At 52.6% G+C, this 18,352-nt stretch overlaps 2 protein-coding genes across 4 annotated transcripts in view; one reads left to right on the top strand and one right to left on the bottom strand.

Moving 5' to 3' along the window:
- The window catches only part of POLA1 (DNA polymerase alpha 1, catalytic subunit), a 191,122-nt gene extending 185,358 nt beyond the window's left edge, over positions 1-5,764 (top strand). For both annotated transcript variants that reach the window (XM_027636829.1, XM_027636819.1), the window contains exon 37: positions 4,470-5,764. In XM_027636829.1, coding sequence (XP_027492630.1) covers positions 4,470-4,642 — 173 coding nt within the window. In that variant the 3' untranslated portion in view covers positions 4,643-5,764. The remainder of the gene's footprint in view (positions 1-4,469) is intronic.
- A 3,763-nt stretch (positions 5,765-9,527) lies between these two features.
- ARX (aristaless related homeobox) lies at positions 9,528-17,551 on the bottom strand. 2 transcript variants are annotated; one of them, XM_027636853.1, is made up of 6 exons: positions 17,238-17,551; positions 15,477-16,197; positions 14,145-14,190; positions 12,151-12,220; positions 11,892-12,066; positions 9,528-10,824 (listed from the first exon to the last, which is right to left on the bottom strand). In XM_027636853.1, exons 1-6 carry the CDS (start codon positions 17,428-17,430, stop codon positions 10,584-10,586), a joined length of 1,446 nt encoding a protein of 481 aa, XP_027492654.1. In that variant the 5' UTR covers positions 17,431-17,551; the 3' UTR covers positions 9,528-10,583. The 2 variants fall into 2 exon arrangements, with proteins under 2 accessions (XP_027492654.1, XP_027492643.1); XM_027636842.1 differs by having other exon boundaries at positions 11,892-12,220.
- Between the last annotated feature and the right edge of the window lie 801 nt (positions 17,552-18,352).

The raw sequence follows: 18,352 nt of genomic DNA, 5'->3' as shown, positions 1-18,352 counted from the left end.
TGACTGACTGTTGTTTGCTACCTTTGCACAGAAATAAATGAAACACAGATATTTGGAACAGAGACTGCTGCCTGTATGTCTAAGCTTGCTGTAATTAAAATACAATAACCAGTAGGTGATGTAAAAAATTCAGTAGCTAATTTGGTATGTTCTTTAACTCTTTAAATAGAAGTGTGATAGAGACAAGATGCTTTACGTAAATGATGCTCCGCAGGGGGGGTTGTGCGTTTCCAGATAAGCCAGCGTTTTGGCACTGTGCTCATAGGCACCTACATTGTTTCTCACATACCCCATGCAGATGCACACACAGAAATACAAAGGAATGTGAATATATTTTTACTTCTCGCTCTGAAGAGCAGCCTATCAACAGAATAATCAGGGGGAGAGAGTTCAATAATACGACGTAGTTCAGTTGTCCAATCAGTAGGGAAAAAAATCCAGAAGGCTTTCACTGAGCCACCTCTTAGGGAATCCAAAAAAAAAAAAGTTCTTGATCCTAACTATCAGGTTATTCAGTGTCACTTTAATAAAAATTAAAAGAAATTGAAATAAATGGAAAACACACAGACAGGTATAGATAACCTCCAAATATTTCCATCCTTGCTTCCAACATCTGTATAACAGTATGGGGTACCTTTTAATTTTATTTTTTTCCCTAATAATATAAAAATGTACCTAGGTAGCTAAACAAGGACTTGGACAGAGTGCTGAATTTGACAGGGATGGCCAGAAGTTCAGACTGTGTTTTGTGAAAGGAATGAGGGGGCAGTTATGTTGCGGGTTGGAAGGGGGTTAACTACATGATTGATGGTATGAGTCTGAAATATTTATCAGAGTCAGTGATTTATTAACTTCACAAAATACAGTACCTGAATTTTAATTATATACGGTCAGAATCCTGTTTTATTTGTTTATATAATAATAATAATAATATTTTTATTTGTATGTTTGTTTTGATACTGCCTTTTGTGTGTTCTGCATGTGTATAAATATACCTCATTATGTATAGCCATGTATACATTTTGCAGCAGTAGTTGTCTTAAAAGATTGCTTGCCACTGAAGTTGGATGTTATTAAAACAATGATGGGCTGATAATGGGCATAGAACTATTTCAGAACGTGATGACTACTGAAAGGCAATTTCAGTCAGTTTGTATAGCTTAGTTTTCAGAAGGCCTTAGGTGTATTATTGATTAAATTCTCATTTAGGAAGAAAGTAGGAGCTTTATATGCATCTCTAAGTTGGATGGTGTGGTAACTCAAAGGTATTGACTGGCTGTGTGATATACGACGGTCACAGTTGTCTTTTACTCAGAGGAGCACGGTGTGATGCTGGTTGTCATTCTTACTCTGCTGTGTGGCAGCGTAAATAGTCCCCTTTCTAACCAACCTGGTGGGAAAAGTCAATATCCCATCAGCAAAGGAGGTAAACACATCAGGAGCTGTGTCCTCTCTCATCTTCCCCTGCTCTGTATTACTACAGTTTTTTAAATCTCTTCTCCCCAGTCATCAGATGCACTTGTGTCATTCAAATGCGTGGTGTGGCTGTGCCGCAGCCGCAGCCGCCGCCTGCCTCTCCTCCCGGAGCTCCCGGCTCCCATTCTCTTATAATTGAAACTTAAAATTGGCCTCATTACTTCAACGAGGCCCCTCATATTTCTCCATTTTTTCAGTCCACCCTTTCCTGCTTGCCTCTATGAGGGTAATTGCATCTAAGAAATGTTTGAAGCATACTGTCAGAAAGGTTATTGCATATAATTGAAGTTTAGATTTAATGTTGAGGGGAGCTTTGCGCTCTGTTAGTGGGATGGCTGGAGCCCTGGAGCCTGAATTGGAGCTGTACAGGGGCCTGTATTTCACTTTGCTACTTTCAGCCCTGGTTAACTGTTTGCCTCCATGTTCTAATGATTAAAGTGCCTTCCTGTTCTGTTCACACGTGCCAGCTGTTTGCAGTGATACATTTTACCTTGGTCCCTCCTGAGCTCCAGGAAGCTTTAAATTATTTTAGCCTAGTTTTGAGCTACAAGGATGATATTTTCCACAGTTCCTTGGTATAAAGAGCATGGTTTGGCTAACAAGTGAGCAGTGGCACTTACTATATCATTTATCCAGAAAATGCATAATCTAGTTAGAGCTGAAATTGTGGCAAAGTGGGATTGGTGTTTTTATGGACAAAGTTATGACGATTTTCAAGGTGTATTTAATTTAACCCTACATTTAAATATTTTCAGAATCATTAAATATGTTTATGCCATAGTGACTTTAGCCCGTTAATGAACAGATTGATGTAATCAAAGTTTTTATTGTACTGGTGGTGTAATTTAAGGAAAATTCAATTCTGCTAATAGTTATGTCTGTGTAATGGTAAGAATGTGGTATCTTACACTAGGCATCTTCCTCTTTTTGCTTACTGCCCAGAGCTGTCAATATAAAGACACAAAACTGAATATGACAGCACAATACATACCTTCTTCACAAGGATGCATGGAAGGTTTTTACCAAAGTGCTTTTAATCAATATATTTAGTTACTCAGTCTGGCATTGTTAATTTAAATTTTAAGTTAATTTTTAAAGATTTGATATCCTCATGAAAAGACATTGAGTTCAGTGGAACTTTGTGAATAACATGGAAAACCTAAGCAGGTAGCAATTGCTCAGTAAGACCTTACTGTTTATATCATATCCAGAGTCTGCTGAGCTCCTGTTAAAACATCTGAAGCTCTGCAGAAATATTTGTAAATCCTCAAGGAGGAGAAATTCACAAACCCCAAAACTGTAACAGCTATTTCTGTTACCATGCCTCCCTTCCCTACCATCTCCTTGTGCAGCAGTCCTTGACTTGGCTGCTGAGATGGTGTGTCTGATGGGACGCCTTCATCTCAGTCACATCACAGAAGTGAGTCATCACAAAAATGAGTCATTTCATCCCTTGCACAGGTAGACTCAAAAAACCAGCATGTCCCTCTCCCCCAAGACTTTCTCTTATATAAACTCAGCTGCTTTAGAGACAACAGGTTTTTCATCTGAACTGCCATATAGTGAAAGCTGTTTAACAGGGGATACAGACTCCCTTGTTATGTGTTCAGAGTGCAAGGAGGGCAGTACAGATGTTGTGAAGGTGTCAAAAAGAAATGAGGCAGCAGCTTTTAGTCAAAGCTAATGAGCAACAGAAGGATTATGTTGGTTTCTCACAAGACACATGCTTACACTGCACCTAAATGGCTTGAAAGCTCGACTTTTAAGAACCTGTGCCATGCTCTCCTAGTTCTACTTGACCTGGAGTCCCTCCAGCCCAGCAGGTGGAAAGCTGCCTGGGAGGGCACCTTGTTTTGCAATATATCCATTATCCAGTGTGGCCTGTTCCAAGGAGTAACTGCAGGCACAGGCTCTCAGGTTGGAGCTGAATGTGAAGTTGGTTGGAAAGTAGGAGCACAACGGCACCACATCTGCATCCAGTTGGCATTGCTGTATAGCAGAATAGTGGAATACTTTGCTCTTTTAGTCTTTATCCACAGTCTTTGTAAAGCAAAAGCTGGACAACCACCCAAATAAAATCCCTGGATTTTTTTGATGGCATAAAATCTAACAAAAAAAATCGAAAATTTAACAGTTTGGGCTTCACTGCTGAAATATGTACAGACTCGTGCACGTACATGACTTTGCACACACATAAAGGTATGGGTGGGTGGATGTCTTGTTCTCCAGACATCTCTTAATCAAGCATTTGGGAATTACTCTCTTCATTCATGTGTCAGGTGAACCTGACATCTCCTGGTTGCAATACCAGGCATCTTCTCTCTATTTTAGTGTAGGGTGGCATGGAATTCCCCTTGTTTGTTCTACTTCCTTTTTCTTTCCAATGCCTCTCTAGTGCTGAGCATCCCGATTCCCATCCTGCACACAAGGTGCATATGAGAACACAAGACAGGTGATAAGTCTGTCCTAGGTTGTGCCAGTGCCAGTATTAGCAGCAGCAGGAGAGGTGAGAGAAGTGAAGCGTGGTTTCCTTCACTTCTGAAGTCAACTTTCTCCCTACTTCAAACCCCTGGGAACTCTGCATAGTTCTCACTGAGTTAAGGCACCTGCTTTTTTTTAAATTGGGTCCTTTCAGACCCAGCCCTGCTATCACTTATTTTCTCTACTGTGACTTAGTGAACCCCCATTTCACCCCAGTTAGATGTCAAAATTGGGCAAGTGGTTCTTCTTGCCAGCTCCTGGCAGGAGCTGCTGCACCCGTGCCAATGGGGCTGAGGGAACTTCAGCCTTGGCTCCTTGTACAGGTTCACCATGGCCCCTCACCAGCTGGTGTGGCACCGCAGGGAAAGGCAGCAGAACTTGGGAGAGCTTGCTGTAAATGTCCTTTTTGCTAACTGTGATTCACAGTCCTAGTGAATGCAAAAATCCTTTCTGTGGTCGTTTAATCCTTCTCAGTTTTTTGTTGTTTTTTTTTTTCCTCTTTGTTTTTTTAGAGTATGTGAAGAAGAAGCAGCTCAGGTGGGAAGTGTCTGAGGCCTACAAAAGACTGAAGAGCACTGTAGACAAATACCTGTCCATGAGTGCCTACTCAGAAGTGAACCTCGGCAAACTCTTCACCGTCACTATGGGAAGATCTGGGAGAGAGTCCAATAATGAAAGACAGTGATTGATTAAAAATGGAGGGAGGATAGTTCCTTGTTTATCAGAAATGATCTCTTCAGCAATACTCTATTTCAATATGCACAATGATGTTTTAATAATCTTGTCTCTTTGGAGGAGGAAAAAACGGAAGATGAAAACAAAGTACGATTCACGTGGACATTAAATATTTGAGGTGTTTTTATCTTCCTTTTTTTTTTAATTCATTTAGAAACCAGGGTTATTAAAATACAGAGTAGTTGATTTTTGCAATATATTTTGTTGTGTATTTAGACCTATGAGGGAAAAGGGGGTGGGGGAATTGCTGCTTTAATTGGATAATTCCCAGTGAGAGTTGCTGGAATGTAAGTGATCCTAGACTTTGCTCCAGGGTATTTAGTAGAGGTGCTCTCAGGAAGAGAGGTTAGTAGAGGTCTCAGTAGGAGCACTAATGTTTTGCCTTTTCACAGTTTATCTTCTTCCTGATCATAAACATACCAATTAAAAACAATACTAAACCTGAATGCCTTTAAATGTCCTATTACCTTCTGAACAGAGGTAGAGATGCTCTACTTTTGAATTCATTAAAGAACGACTGAACCCTGGAGGTGCTAAAAATAGGGACCATCTTTTTATTAGAAGTCTTTCCAAGAGTCTTTAAGCGTAGTATTTTGCCATGTTGAAAAACCCGTGTGGATGTAAAGACATGCAGATGTACAAAACCCGTTTAACACATACAGTGGAGATAAATGTATTACATTTCTTTCCATGCAAAGCATTTGAAAGTAAGCAATTGATAGGGAAAAATATGTTTAGGATGGCATTGTAACCAAAAACGGGAATGGAAAGCTGTAAATCATTGTTACTGTTCTGTAATAATTACCGTGTTGGAGCTTTTACAGTTTTAAAAACAAATTGTATTTTTCATTTACTTTTAATAAAATGACAAGCAGATATGACAAGAAGAGCATAAATTTGGGTACATGCTTTTGTACACAAAATATTGTTTTACTCATGTTCACCGTTAAGCTTGCAATGTGATATATTAATGTAAGGTTATGATGTTTTGCATTTAAATCTTAAACAGTATAAAATGTAAAGTTTTCTTCACATTTAAAGGAAAAAAATAAAGTTTTCTAGTAAAAGAGAATTTGATTCTATGATCTGATGGTTGAAAATACTCCATGCTGGCTCCTATTGCTCCAGACTTTTCCTGGTCCTACAGGATTGCTTGTATGTCTGCTTTTAGGATGAACAGCCACTAACAAAGGGAGATTGAAGTAATAGCATCAGCCACGAATATGTTGGGCACCGAAGGGATACGTGTCTGTGTTAAGAGTGTTTTATGATACTCATTTGTCCCTGAGGTGGCATTGGAAGAGGCTGTGTGTCAGTGTGTGCAATGTCAGTTTGAATATGCTTAAATACACAGTTGTCTTCCAAGCAACTTTTGGGGCTCAATCCTTTCATTTTTTCTCACATTGAATCTCTACTGTGGGAAATGGAACCTACTCAATCCCTGTTTTTGTGCAGGTGTTGTCCCACCCCTGGTGAGCTATCGTTCCTTCCCAGTGTGTTTAGTTGGGTTAATACAGTTAAACAGACTTTATTTGGAGACTTCTCTTGAAGAGAAGGTGTTGCTTCTGAGATGACATATGGAAGTTTCAGATCTTCAAAAGATCCCAGTTTCCTGTAATTTCATGCAGGGGTTTTTAGATTTTTCGTGTCCAACACAATTAGGATTATGAAGATATTACTGATAGTAACTGGGTAGAATGCCTTAGAAAAGCAAGAAGTGTGTGACCTTCTCTTCCAAACATTAGGTATACAAATAAAATGGATAGATATGGCATAACCTGACCCTGTGGCACTTGTATGTATCTGTATAATTACCGCTGAAGAGCCTGTTAATTTGCAAGTTTAGGGATGTTTAGATTAAATGAGAGTGTTGTGGAATGACTGTGTAAGGTGCAGCAGCACAGAGTGGCCCTGCAAGGGGCTGTTCCCCCCCACACTGAGGTGGAGGAGCAGTGAGTGGTATAGCCCTGGAGCCCCCCACCACCCCAGCCAGCCACAGTCTGGGGGGCAGGATATGGGAAGCAAGGGCTTTTACCCCGAATGGAGGCTTTTTTTGATTCCTCTCAGCAAAGCTGGTCAGATCGGAGCTGAAGTCTTGGCAAGGAGTAAACTGGATTTTTTTCCCCCTCCCGTTCTCCCTCTCTAATCAGCTCTGGGCACCGTGCCTTGTCTTGGCCCCGCAGAAAGGCTGGGAAATGCAAAATCATCTTCATAGCATTTAATATTAAATGGAGCTGGAAAATGCTGTGCTGTAAATAATTTGGGAAAGACTGAAGTTCGGAGGTTTGTGTTTTGAGACCCAAACCGCCTTCCCTTCCTTTCCCTTCTTGTGTCCCCTTCTCCCCGCCCACCCCCCCGCCCCTCACGCTTTTAACATTAAGGTTTGTGTTTATTTGCATTTATTTGCAGTTGGGGAAGAGGAGTGTTGATATATGGAGCCGGTGGCCAGGTTTTGCTGATGACATATGCGATATGAAAAACAATTCCCATCTGCAAACACGGTTGCTGCTGTGCCAAAATTCCTCTTTTCGCCGCCAAAGGCAGTTTTCTAAGGCCGAAGCAGAGCACATCTTCCCCTTCACATGCTTCCCCGTCTTCTGCAGAGCACCTTAAATGTGCCTTAATTGAATAGTTCTCCCGCACCCTCCTTATAGCAGTTTAATAGATTAACTCATCTGTGCCAGCTTCAAATTTCAGATTAAAATTCCTTCATCCCGAAGGCAGCATTATCAGGTTGTTGGAGGCTGTTTTCAAACCTTGGTTTTGAATAGCAGCGGCTCTGCATTAATTTAACCACTAAGCTAATAAGTAGGTTTCGTTTTGTTATGCTAAGCTTTATTGCTTTTCTTTTGATCAGAATGGTGTTGTTGAGCAAAGCAGCAGACAAGGCATTCTTTGATGAGGGAATTAGCGCTCTATTCTTCCTCTATTATTCATAGCACAGTGGAATATGTAAGTACCTGAGGGTGTCAAAGGAGAGCAGGCTCTATTGCAAAGTGTTCGCCTTGTTTCTCTCAATAGCTGACTATGAGATGATAAACCGCTTAATACACTGCACTAATTGGATGAGAGCAAAAAGAGATGGGAATTAAGGCACGGCGAAAGGAGAAAGTGCTACCAGCCTTCATTCACTCTTTCACCACTTTAACAGCACCAAAGGAGGCACAAGCTTTCTATAAGCAGACTAGGGGTTTTGTGCGGAGATAAAATGAACCTGTTAGTGGATTCAGGTAATACACTAATTATTGCACAGTATAAATACCACTACTGGTTTTATAACACGGAGGTAAACTTCTTTTGAGAAGGTTATAGGATTGCTTGGCAGCAGTATAGATCCTAATAAGGGACCAGAGTAATAACCCCCTGGATTAACAAAATTGCTGCTTGCAGAAGTATGATTCGGGCTTTTACGAAGATTTCAGCGGAATGAATAAAAATGACTGAATGACATTTCTTAATGCCTAATGGCTTGATAATGATTCCCTTTTCTTTAAGGCAAAAATGTATATTTCAGTCTGCACTGTTAATAACGTCCAGGGAACAAGCCTTATTTTTCCCATAAAATTTTTTCGCGCCTATGGTGGGTTTTAGAACTCAAAAATACGGCTGGGGGCGGGCAGGGTTGGGGGTGTGGGATGTGAAATGCCGTGGGTGGAAAGGGGGGGCTGCGGGTAAGGGTCGCGGCGGGCTCCCACGCGCGATGCTCGCTCCGGCGGCACTTCCCGGTCGGCGGCTTCCGGAGCCGGGATCTCCCCGCCGGGCCGGGCCGAGCCCCCTCCGTTCGCCCAGCCCGGGGGGGGGCTCTTCTCCGGCCCCGGCCCGCCGTTGTGGAGGGCTGCCGCGACTAGACCAAATCACCCCCAAAATTCCCCACACCCCGGCGCTCCGGTCCGGCCCCACACCCGCGGCCGTCGGGGGTCAGGGCTTGGCCGGGCGGACCAGAACTCATCGGGAGCGGGAAGGGGCGCGGGGCGTGCGGCCGGGGCACTTCACGCATCTCGGCCCCTGCTCCGTGGAAGAGGCACACGAGAGCGCTGCGTCCAAAAAAGAAATTTAAAAACAAACAAACAAAAAAACCCAAACCGAACCAAAAAAAAAAAAAGAAAAAAGAAAAAAGAAGGAGAGAAAAAAATAACACCCAAAGGGAAATAAAGGAAAAAGGAAGTTCATCTCGGGAAGAAAGGAGTGGCAGGCGCGTAGAAACTTTTCTGACCCCAAAGGTGCGGGAGAGACAAGCAAAGCGCTCCCCAAAATTCCCATTTTTCTCCCCCGCCCTCGGCTTTCAGCAGCGGCGGAGTCAGGGGCTGCCCCGTCCCCGCCCGGGAAGTTGCCGAGTGTGCGTGGGGCGGTTCCCCGCGCTGTGGGGTCGCTGGCACCGAGAGGCGACCCCAGCGCACTGCGGGGTGGGGCAGGGGGGACACGCCACGGTGTCCACGGCAGCGCGTGGGCAGTACAACCGTGGGTGCCCCTCCGGACCCCGCGATCTGCAAATCCCCTGGCGAACGGGGCCGCCGGCACCTCGTTTCCACCCCGCCTAAGCTCTGGCCGTCGACCGCGACCGAGCGACCCTCGCCCACCCAAACCCCGTGGGGGGGTCCCCGGCGGCGGGGTTGGCAGAGCGCAGCCCCCGGCCGGCTCGGCGGGGCTGAGCCCTGGGCGCCCCCGGCCCCGGTGGCCCTGCAGCCCCCGCAAGGACCGGGCTTTTTGCTTTTTCTTTTGTTCCTTTTTTTTTTTTTTTGTTAAACATATATTTTTGTTTATTTTTTTCTGAACGTGGCACTTCTCCACCGGATAGCAAGGAAAAGTGTTAACAATAACGACATTACACGAAAAAGTACTGTACCATCGCCTCTTGAGGGTTTCAGAAACCTCTACAGTTAATAAGTTAAATAAAGGGTTTGTACATAAATATTTGTCTAGGAACCCTATTATATCTACAACACAGTAAGAATCTACAGAATGACAAACTTTTACAACACTACACTGAGTGCAATTGTTTTATAACATTTCAAATATACAAAGCTCTGTTCTTTTTTATAACAATGGTATGTACAGAATCAATAATCACAGTTTAGTGACTTAAACAGTCCATATTCTAGCAGTGTATTTCCCTTTGGTTTGATATAAAAACCTTGGTTGGTGTAGTGATAAAGAATATAACAAGAAAAAGATATACCCTTTCTCTTAAGTGCACTGGTTATCTTACAGCATCAAATTTACTTTCAGTCTGCACTGGCAGCATCCTTGGTTAGCATATGCAGCTCGTTGCACCAACATGTAAAACAGTTTTCCAGCGCTTCTAACAGATCAACTGAACTTTCTAGGATGTTATTTTAAGAAGATGGGGACAGCTTTCCCCTCCTCTTTGCTTCTCTATGTTTTTTTTTTCTCTTTCTTAATTACAATTCTATTTGTTTTTTCTTTTTTTTTCTTGCCAGATAAACAGAAGGAAAAATATTTAGTGTATGAAACGCTAGTATATAGTAACTTTTATTAGGGCTTTTTTTTTTTTTTTTTTTTTTTTTTTTTCCCCCCCCTTAGTGTTCAGAGAGGAAATGGACACGTCGTACATTTAAGAAATGTACCAGCCAAGGAGTTACTTATTCAGGAGCTTGCAAGTGTCGGTTCACTCGTGTGATGCGAGAGGCGCTCGCTGTCTCCAAGTTCCTAAACCGAGAACCCACCACAGTCTCAGCTGTTGGTCCTCTTTTTTAAAAAATCGTTACTATTTTTTCCTCCCGTTTGGTCTTGATTCGTGCTGTCTGAGGTGACCTTTATTGATTCGCGTATTTACTCTCCTCTTTTCTCCCCCTCTCTCTCTTTTTTCCCCTCTCCCCCTCTAAAAAAAAACTCCCAAACCTAACCCGAACCCCGCGGACGGCGGCCATGCCTTAGCACACCTCTTTCCCCGTGCTGTTGCCGGGGAGGATGTTGAGCTGGGTGAGCTGGGCGGCGTGTTCCTTGGCCTTCAGCCGCAGGGCGGCGATGCTGGATGCCCGCCGGTCGGCGGCGGCGCTGGCCGGGTCCCCCAGCCCCGCCGAGCCCACCGCGCCCTCGGCGGCCGGCGCCGGCTGCCGCAGCAGAGCCGCGGCGCTGGAGGCGCTGCCCAGGGGGGACATGGTGGAAAAGAGCCTGCAAGGGAAGCACAGACGGGCCGTCACCGCCGAGCCGGGGACCGCATGGCCCCGCTCGCCTCCTCCCCGCCAGGCGGGGACGCGGCGGAGACAGAGACTCGCTGGGAATACCCGACGCCAGGGATGCAAAAGATAGATTTGTGGGGTGAAATAAAAAAAAAAAAAAAAAAAGAGGAAAAATCGCTGAGGCTGGTCCTCCCCGCCTTGTGTTCCCGGAGGGTACAGCCGGCAGGGAGGAGGATGCGAGGGGGGTTTCTCCCTAGGGAGAGATAAAAAAAAATAAAAAAGGGAAACCCCCGGTGCTGGGAAGGCAGCGTTCCGTTAGCCGGGTCCTTCGCCCTCCGCCTGCCCCAGCGCCCCGCTCTGCGCCCCGACGGGGCGGCCGCGGCTCCGCGGCAGCTCTGCCGGCACTGCCCGGGGGTTCCTCGGCTTCGGCCACAGACGCTTCGCGTGGAGGAACGCGGAGCCCACGGGAGCTCGACCCGACAAGAACCCGTAGAAGCTGCTCGGCCCCGCTTACGCCCACAGCTAAAAATTCGCTCCCGACGGACACCCCCGGCCGGAGGCGCTCAGGGCGCCCGGGATGTCACAGCTTCTGTTCACCCCGAACGGCCAAACACCAGCAACTCTCGCCACCCCTGGCAAAGCAGAGGCCACGCGTGCACGTTGGGCAACCCACGCAACAATTTAGTGTCTGCGTGGGAGCGCCCGTTTCCGTGGGGCCCCTGCCGCGCGGGACCGCCCGCCCTGCTGCCGCCGCCGCCGCCGCCGCCGCCATGGCCGGGCCCGTCCGCCCCCACGGGGCACCCGCGGCCGCGCGGGGGACGGGCGCGAGGGCCGCCCTCGCCCAATAGGAGGCCGAGACGGGAGCACGTGACCCGCGCGGCGCCCAATCGGCGCCGGATGCCGAGCGCTCCAAGTTCGAACGCCGGGGCGGCCGCGCGCGGCGGGTCCCGCGTGGGGCCGAGATCCCTCCGCGATAACCCCGCGGTCCGGCCCCGGAGCCGCCGCCACCCCCGCCCCGAGGGCCCCCCCGGTGCCGGGTCGCGCGTGGGCGGGCGGTACCTGCCGAAGGCGGGGCTGATGAAGGCAGGGTGGCGGAACACGGCCGCGCCCAGGAAGGTGCCGAGGCCGAGCGGGGTCCCGCCGGGGGGCAGCGCCGCGGAGCCGGGGGGCGGCGGCGGCAGGCTGGGAAAGGCGGCGGCCGCGGCGGCGGCGGCGGTCCAGGCGGAGTCTAGAGCTGGGTGATGAGGAGGGAAAGGACTAGCATCAAGGTATGGACTGAGGGGGTGAGTTGCTGACAGGGGACCAGGGAAAGGCAAACCTGGGGGGTGTGTCTGAGCCCCAGCCTTTTCCCTCTTCCGCCACTTAGCCCTACGGTTCTGGAACCATACCTGAAAGCCAAAAGAAAGACCGGTTTTAATACGCCTGCCTGCGCCCTCGGCGGGGCGAGCCGCGCAGGAGCCCCGCACCGGCCCGACGACGCCCGCTCCTCCGCAGCCCCCAAAGCGGGGGTAGCCCAAAAAGGGGCCGGCCCGCGGGATACACGCGTGTCAGAGCCGCGCTGCAGCTCTGGGCGGTGCCGACCCACGCCGGAGCTCTCGGTGATCCCCCGGCCCTGCCCCGAGCCCTGGCTCCCGCAGGGGCGCAGCAGTTCCGCACCTCCACACTCGTTGGTGGCAGGTCGGCGGTGCGGGGCAGCTGTCGGCGCCGGGGGCGGTTCCCCCAGCACTGTAACAGCAGGAATACGATTTCCCAAGGGGACTATGCGGGAATTATTCCACACCCACACCGCTTTTTTTTTTTTTTTTTCTCTAAAGAGCATATTTACAAATTATATCGTTTGGGAAGCGTACTTTTTTTTCCCCCCCTTCAGATTTTAAGAGAGGGAAAAAATTGTGAATTTCACTGCCTCAAAAACTATTTCTTCGTTTCAGACGTCAACCAAAGTAGCAAATACAGTTTTCCAGGCTGCCCTTTTAGGATCTATTTTATGAAAGTTAGTTAGGGTGCCGCGGCACTGCCGTCCTTTCTCTCTTTTACCCCTCCCACAAAGCAACAATTGTGAACTAATACGGGCTTAAACCAGCAGAGAGGTAGAGGAAAAAATACCGCATTTCAAAGGAAAATAAAGTAATCCCTTAATAACCAAGTGTGCGATCATCACACACACCTAAAGAGAGAGAGACTTAGAGAGAGACAGACGTTTGTAAATCTTTTGGGGCAAGTGTGGACTGAGTTTTCCCCATTAGGCTGAGTTTTGTAAGCTCAGCGTGAGAACCCTTCTCTCCGGGAAGGGAGAAAGGCAACAGTGCTGTGGGTCTCTCCGTGCAGTTGTTCAGTGAGAACTGATCTCCACGCACTCCCATCTGGGTACCCACGAGGAAGAGGCATTGCGTTCGCGGGGAAGGCAACAGCCTGGCATGGAGGGAGCGTCTCTCCCCGCTAAAACTCAATTAGCAAGCTGTCCTCGCTACAATTCCCCCTTATTGAATTAATAAGTCTGAGTACGCCCAAAGGTAAACGAAGGGGCTCTCATAATTCATATTCACTTAATTACATCTTCTGCCATGAATAGACGAGAGAGAAAGGGGGTGTCTTTCTTTTAAAAAAGTTATTTAACTTTCCCACGACTTGTTCCCCTGAGCTGAAAATACTGATTTGCTGTCACATCTCTGTTTGACAATGGAGAAATGTGTCAACAGAAAGGAGGGGACAAATCTCATCATTAGCCCCTCTAATGCAAGAAGCTGTTGTGTATTAAATGAGCCATATGGAATTTATTATGCTTTATCAGCGCCCGATTTTAACTGTAAAGTGATTTGCTCAGCTTCAAACCCAGAGACATCTGTTTTCTGTTGGCAATCAGGGCATCCCAATGTTTATCGTCTCTTTGGTTATGAGACCCGGGTTGGGAAATGCTCTCTGGTATGGGGCGGCAAACACCTTTAATAGCATTGCACTCACTCACTATTAGATCAATGCAGGCTTATTGCTATCAAAAATGGGAAATCAAATAGCATTAGCCAGCTCCTTGTGCAGCCGGAGAGGAAATCAAACAACATTTCGCCTTCAAATGGCCCTGTTTGTTCTAGCACTAAGTGGGCTTTTATGAAGCCCGATTGGAGATTTGATGGCAGCCAAATACCCGACTTGCGGCCGAGCGGGTCTCTAACAACCGAAGCCCCGTGGGGGCCCTGAGTTTTAATGACACGGGTTTTCGCCAGCCGATAGCTCGGCCCTGCAGGGGCCGGGGCCACTCTCCTCCCTGGAACCGCCGAGGGACGTGCCCGTCCCGGTCCCGCCGCCGCCACTCACCTGCACTCGGGCTTCGGTCAGATCGAGCCTCATGGCCAGCTCCTCCCTGGGGGAGACACACACGCCGCCGTCAGCCCGGGGCACCCCGAGGCTTCCGCGCCCAAAATCCCGGTGCCCAGGGGAAGCGGAGCCAGGCCGCGGGCGGATACCGCCTGTCCCTGTCGCCACCGAGCTGGGCGTCACTCGGGACTCTCGGGTTTTGGAATCCCCTCCCCGCCGCTCCCCAAATTTGGCCGGTCCCCGCCGCAAGCCGCGGTGTAGGGGACGGACAGCAGCTGGGCAGCCCCATACTGCGATTCGCGTTGCCGCAATTAAGGCAAATCGGAAAACACTAAGGCGCTGGAAAATCGCTCATCAGCTCTGTGCCCGAGAGAGGAGCATTCCCAGCGTAACCAGGACACGGCCGCCCGCCGGGCGTGAAAAGCCCCGGAGAAAAAGCCAAAGCCGTAAAAGACACCAGCGAAAAAGCCAAAGCCGTAAAAAAACACCAACGAAAAAAAGCGCGGTATGTTCCTACACAGCCCGGGCAGCCGCTCCCGAGGCCGGGGCCAGGCAGCGCCCCGAGGTGAGACCCGCGGGCGATGCGCGGCTTCGAGGGCCGGGCAACAAAACGCCCCCGCGGACACTCCTGCCCCAACATCCCCCCCTCTCCTTCCCAGGCAAAACAAACGAGAAACCGGGAGGATCTCCGTGATCGAAAAGGGCAGCTCTGGGGACTCAGCCCCCCTCTGGCCTTAACGCGGGAGGGGGGAGCTGCAGTTTTAGGGCACCGCAGGGAGGGGGCTGGCGGCTCTGCCTCTCTTCCTGCCTGCACTTTCCGCAGAGGAGCCGGCGGCCAGACCCACCGCCACCGAGCTCCCATTCTCAACGGAAAAATGACCCCGAAAGTGCGGACAGAGTCGAGCCGGGCCCCGCGGGGCTCCTCGGAGGCGGCTCCGGGCAGCGAGAGGCCCCGACGTGCCAGGCCAGTATTTTTAGGCAGCGGCGCTTTGATCTGTGCCCCTGCCGGGGCTTCCCCGGGCCGGGCCAGGCTCCAGCCCACGAGGAGCGCGTAACCGATCCCGGCGGCGGCCGCGGCAAGAGGAGGGGTGGGCAGGGGGTAAAAATAGCCCCCGGCGGCGGCCTTCAGGCGGGCCTGCCCGGGCGCTGCCGGCTTGAGTCCCTCCGGAGCCCGGTAATGTTCCCTGTCTCCTCCCAGCCCGAGGGTGCCCGAGGCAGGATTCACCCTCGGGGTCGGTTTGGAGACAGGGGTGCAGCACACGCACTGCGGCCCCGTCCCGTCCCCCCGGGGCTCGCCCTCTCCGCGCTCGGCCGAGGCTCCGGCGCCGGTACCTGGTGAAGACATCGGGGTAGTGGGTTTTCTGGAAGGCCCTCTCCAGCTCCTCCAGCTGGTAGCTAGTGAAGGTGGTGCGGTAGCGGCGCTGCTTCCTCTTGAGCAGCCCCTCCTCGGAGTCGCTGCCGGCCGAGAGGCAGACGCTCTCCTCGCCGTCTTTGCCCTCGCCGTCCTCGGGGTGCAGCAGCAGCTCCTCCTTGGGGGACAGATCCCCGCCCTCCGCCCCGGGGGCTGCGGTCGCGCCCCGGCGGGCATCCTTCAGCAGCCCCCCGCCGTCCTCGCCCAGCAGCTCCTCCTCCTCGTCGTCTTCCAGCTCCTCTTCCTCCTCGTCCTCCTCCTCTTCCAGCATCTCTTCGTCCTCCTCCTCCTCTTCCTCCTCGGCGGCCGGCGCGGCAGGGCCCGGCCGCTCCTCGACGTGCGCAGCGGGGCTGCCCAGCTCGTCCCGGGCGGGCGGCGGCGCCACGAAGGGCGCGTTTTCGCGGTAGCTCTTGCTGCGGCTGATGCTGACCTGGGGCGCCTGGCTGATCTTCAGCGTGTCCCACGGGGCGGCGGCGGGCACGGGGCCGGCGCCCCCCTCCGGTCGCCCCTCGGGCCGGTCCCCCCGCGGCCCCGCAGCCCGCGGCGGCAGCAGCCGGCCCCCGCCCGGCCCGTAGAGTCGGCGCAGTTTGGGGGGAAGGTGCAGCTCGGCCGGCTCGAAAGGGGGGCTGCCCTTAGGGGACCCTGAGCCAGGAGAGTGGCGTAGGCGGCCGCAGCAGTCGGACGGAGCGGGCAGGTGTTGGGGAGAGAAGGGTACAGAGGAAAGAGAGAAAGGAAGAGAGAGACACGGTCAGCAGGATCTGGGCGAAAAGCCCAGGGCGAGATCCCAGTCCCGCAGCCACCTTTCGGCAATCATTTTCCATCCCGTACGGTGGTAAGACCCCCCCCCAACCCGTTCCTCAGACCAGCCCCTGCTCCCGGCCTGGGAAGAAATTGCTCCCGGCCGCAGAGCTCGGCCCAGCGCCCCGCTCAGAGGCGGGACAGGCTCCGGGGGCTCGGGCAGCCCCGGGCCTGCGCCGGCCCCTCTCCGACAGCGGCCAGCGCCGGACTCCATCCCGCACGGCGGGGCAGTCCTGGCGGCCCAGGGTTCCTTCAATAGCTTTATTTTGTTTTGTTCCCTCTCCTATCGTCTCCCCACACTCCCAAAGTCTGGCTTTGCTTTTGGAGGAAAGAATCCCGCCCGCCTGTGTACGCCGGGAAGAGCGGGAGCGAGGCCGCCCGCGGGAGCTGCCCAGCCGGGCTCCCCGCGGCCCCAGAGGGGGCTGCTACCAACTTCGGGCCGAGGGCGGCGGCTGCCGGCGTCCCGTGTTCACCGCCTGCTCCTGCCGGGCGCGGCCCCAGCTCGCTCGCCGAGACTCGGTACAGGTCTAAGGCGAACGAGCGACCACAAATCACAGCTCGCACCGATTTATTTTAAATTAAAAAATTAAATCTACATCGAAAGGAAGAGAAGCCTAAAGCGCCGGTATCCGATACCCCCCCAGAAGGACTGAATTCCGGGCACGGCTCCGGCCGCGCTCCCTGGCAGCACAGCAGCCGCCAACAAGCACGGTAACGGGATAACGGCGGCCGCAGCTCCGAGGCCGCGCCCGGCCGTGCGGTGCGGGCGGGGAGCGGGGCCGGGGCCGAGCCGCGGGCTGTGCGGGGAGGGCAGACACAGAGCCGGCCCTGTCCGACGCCAGGAAAAAGGGATGGGACGAGCGGAACGGGGCGGCGGGGCTTACCTTGCGCGGCCTTGTCGGTGTCGGGGCGAGCGGCGATGGCGGGCAGGGCGGGCGCGGTGCCGAGCAGCCGCACCTTGCAGGGGCTCCGCCGGCCCAGGATGCTGTCGATGCAGTAGGAGGACAGCAAAGTTGGCGATTTACTTTTGCACTCGGGGCGCTCGGCGCAGCTCTCCTCCGGGTAGGGGCCGCTCATGGCGGCGGCGGCGGGGCCGAGCCGTGGGGCCGAGGCGGGAGCGGCGGCGCGGACGCCCCCGCGGCGCTGCCCGGTGCCGCCGGGACGCCCGTCACGGGGGGAGTGAGCGGCGGCCGCGGCGCTCTTGAGTCCCCTCGGCTCCACGTGCGGGCAGCCGCCCCCTGATTGGCTCCCGCCGGAGGCCGGGCGGCCGCCGACAGACGGCGCCCGGCAAAGCCCGGCTCGGAGCGCCCCGGATCGGCGCCCGCCCCGAGTCACCGCCCTGCCCCCCGCCCCGCCCCTCCCGCCGCGCCCCGCCCCCGCTCCGTGGGGGCGGCAGCCGGCGGGGACCCGCTCGGGGGAGCCGTCGGGGGCGGCCGGGATGGGCGGAGGCGGCGGAGCCTTCGTGGAACGCCTTGCCCCGTCCTCCCCCACCCCGCCCCGACGGCGTCCCGCTCCCCGCCCGCCCCTTCCCTCACCCCGGGCGATGCTCGAGCGGGATGGCGTGGGCGCCGCCGGGGAATCCGCGCCGCGTTTTCCCGCGGGCGGTTCCGCCGCCGGCCTGGCGCGGGGACGCGCAGGGGCGCGCACCCGCCGCGCTCGCTGCCGGCGTTTGAAATACCGGTGTCCGAGCTCGGGATTTCACTGTAACAAACCCCTGGGCAGCGCCTTCAGGTGCGAGGGCGCGGCGGGGTCTGGCGCAGCGAAATGCGGTAGCTGAGGAGAGCTTCCCTCGGGTAGGGCAGGGCGCGCAGCCCGGCGCGGTGCTGGCCGGCATCCCCCTCCCTGCCCTGACAGCCTCCGTCTTTCACCGCGCACGCATCTCCCCTCCACCGGCGCTTTCAACGCCGTTTCTGGGCCGGAAGACTTTTGACGGGTTTTTACGCTCTCTCCTTTTCCCTCCCTGTTGAGCGGTCACAAGTTCAGGCTCCCCGTTTGGGCA

Source organism: Corapipo altera, unplaced genomic scaffold, assembly GCF_003945725.1.
Source record: "Corapipo altera isolate COAL_440 unplaced genomic scaffold, ASM394572v1 0, whole genome shotgun sequence".
Classification (NCBI taxonomy): Eukaryota; Metazoa; Chordata; class Aves; order Passeriformes; family Pipridae; genus Corapipo; species Corapipo altera.
The sequence above is the reverse complement of the archived record's forward strand: the minus strand, read 5'-3'. Positions and strand labels throughout refer to the sequence as shown.

Bases quoted from the DNA above. Each gene is read 5' to 3' on its own strand.
- ARX (XM_027636842.1), bottom strand. From the start codon at position 17,430: ATGAGCGGCCCCTACCCGGAGGAGAGCTGCGCCGAGCGCCCCGAGTGC. The intron at 16,198-17,237 runs GTAAGCCCCGCC...CTCCTGGCTCAG, and splicing joins CACCGACAAGGCCGCGCAAG to GGTCCCCTAAGGGCAGCCCC. The intron at 12,221-14,144 runs GTGAGTGGCGGC...TTTGGCTTTCAG, and splicing joins TGACCGAAGCCCGAGTGCAG to GTATGGTTCCAGAACCGTAG.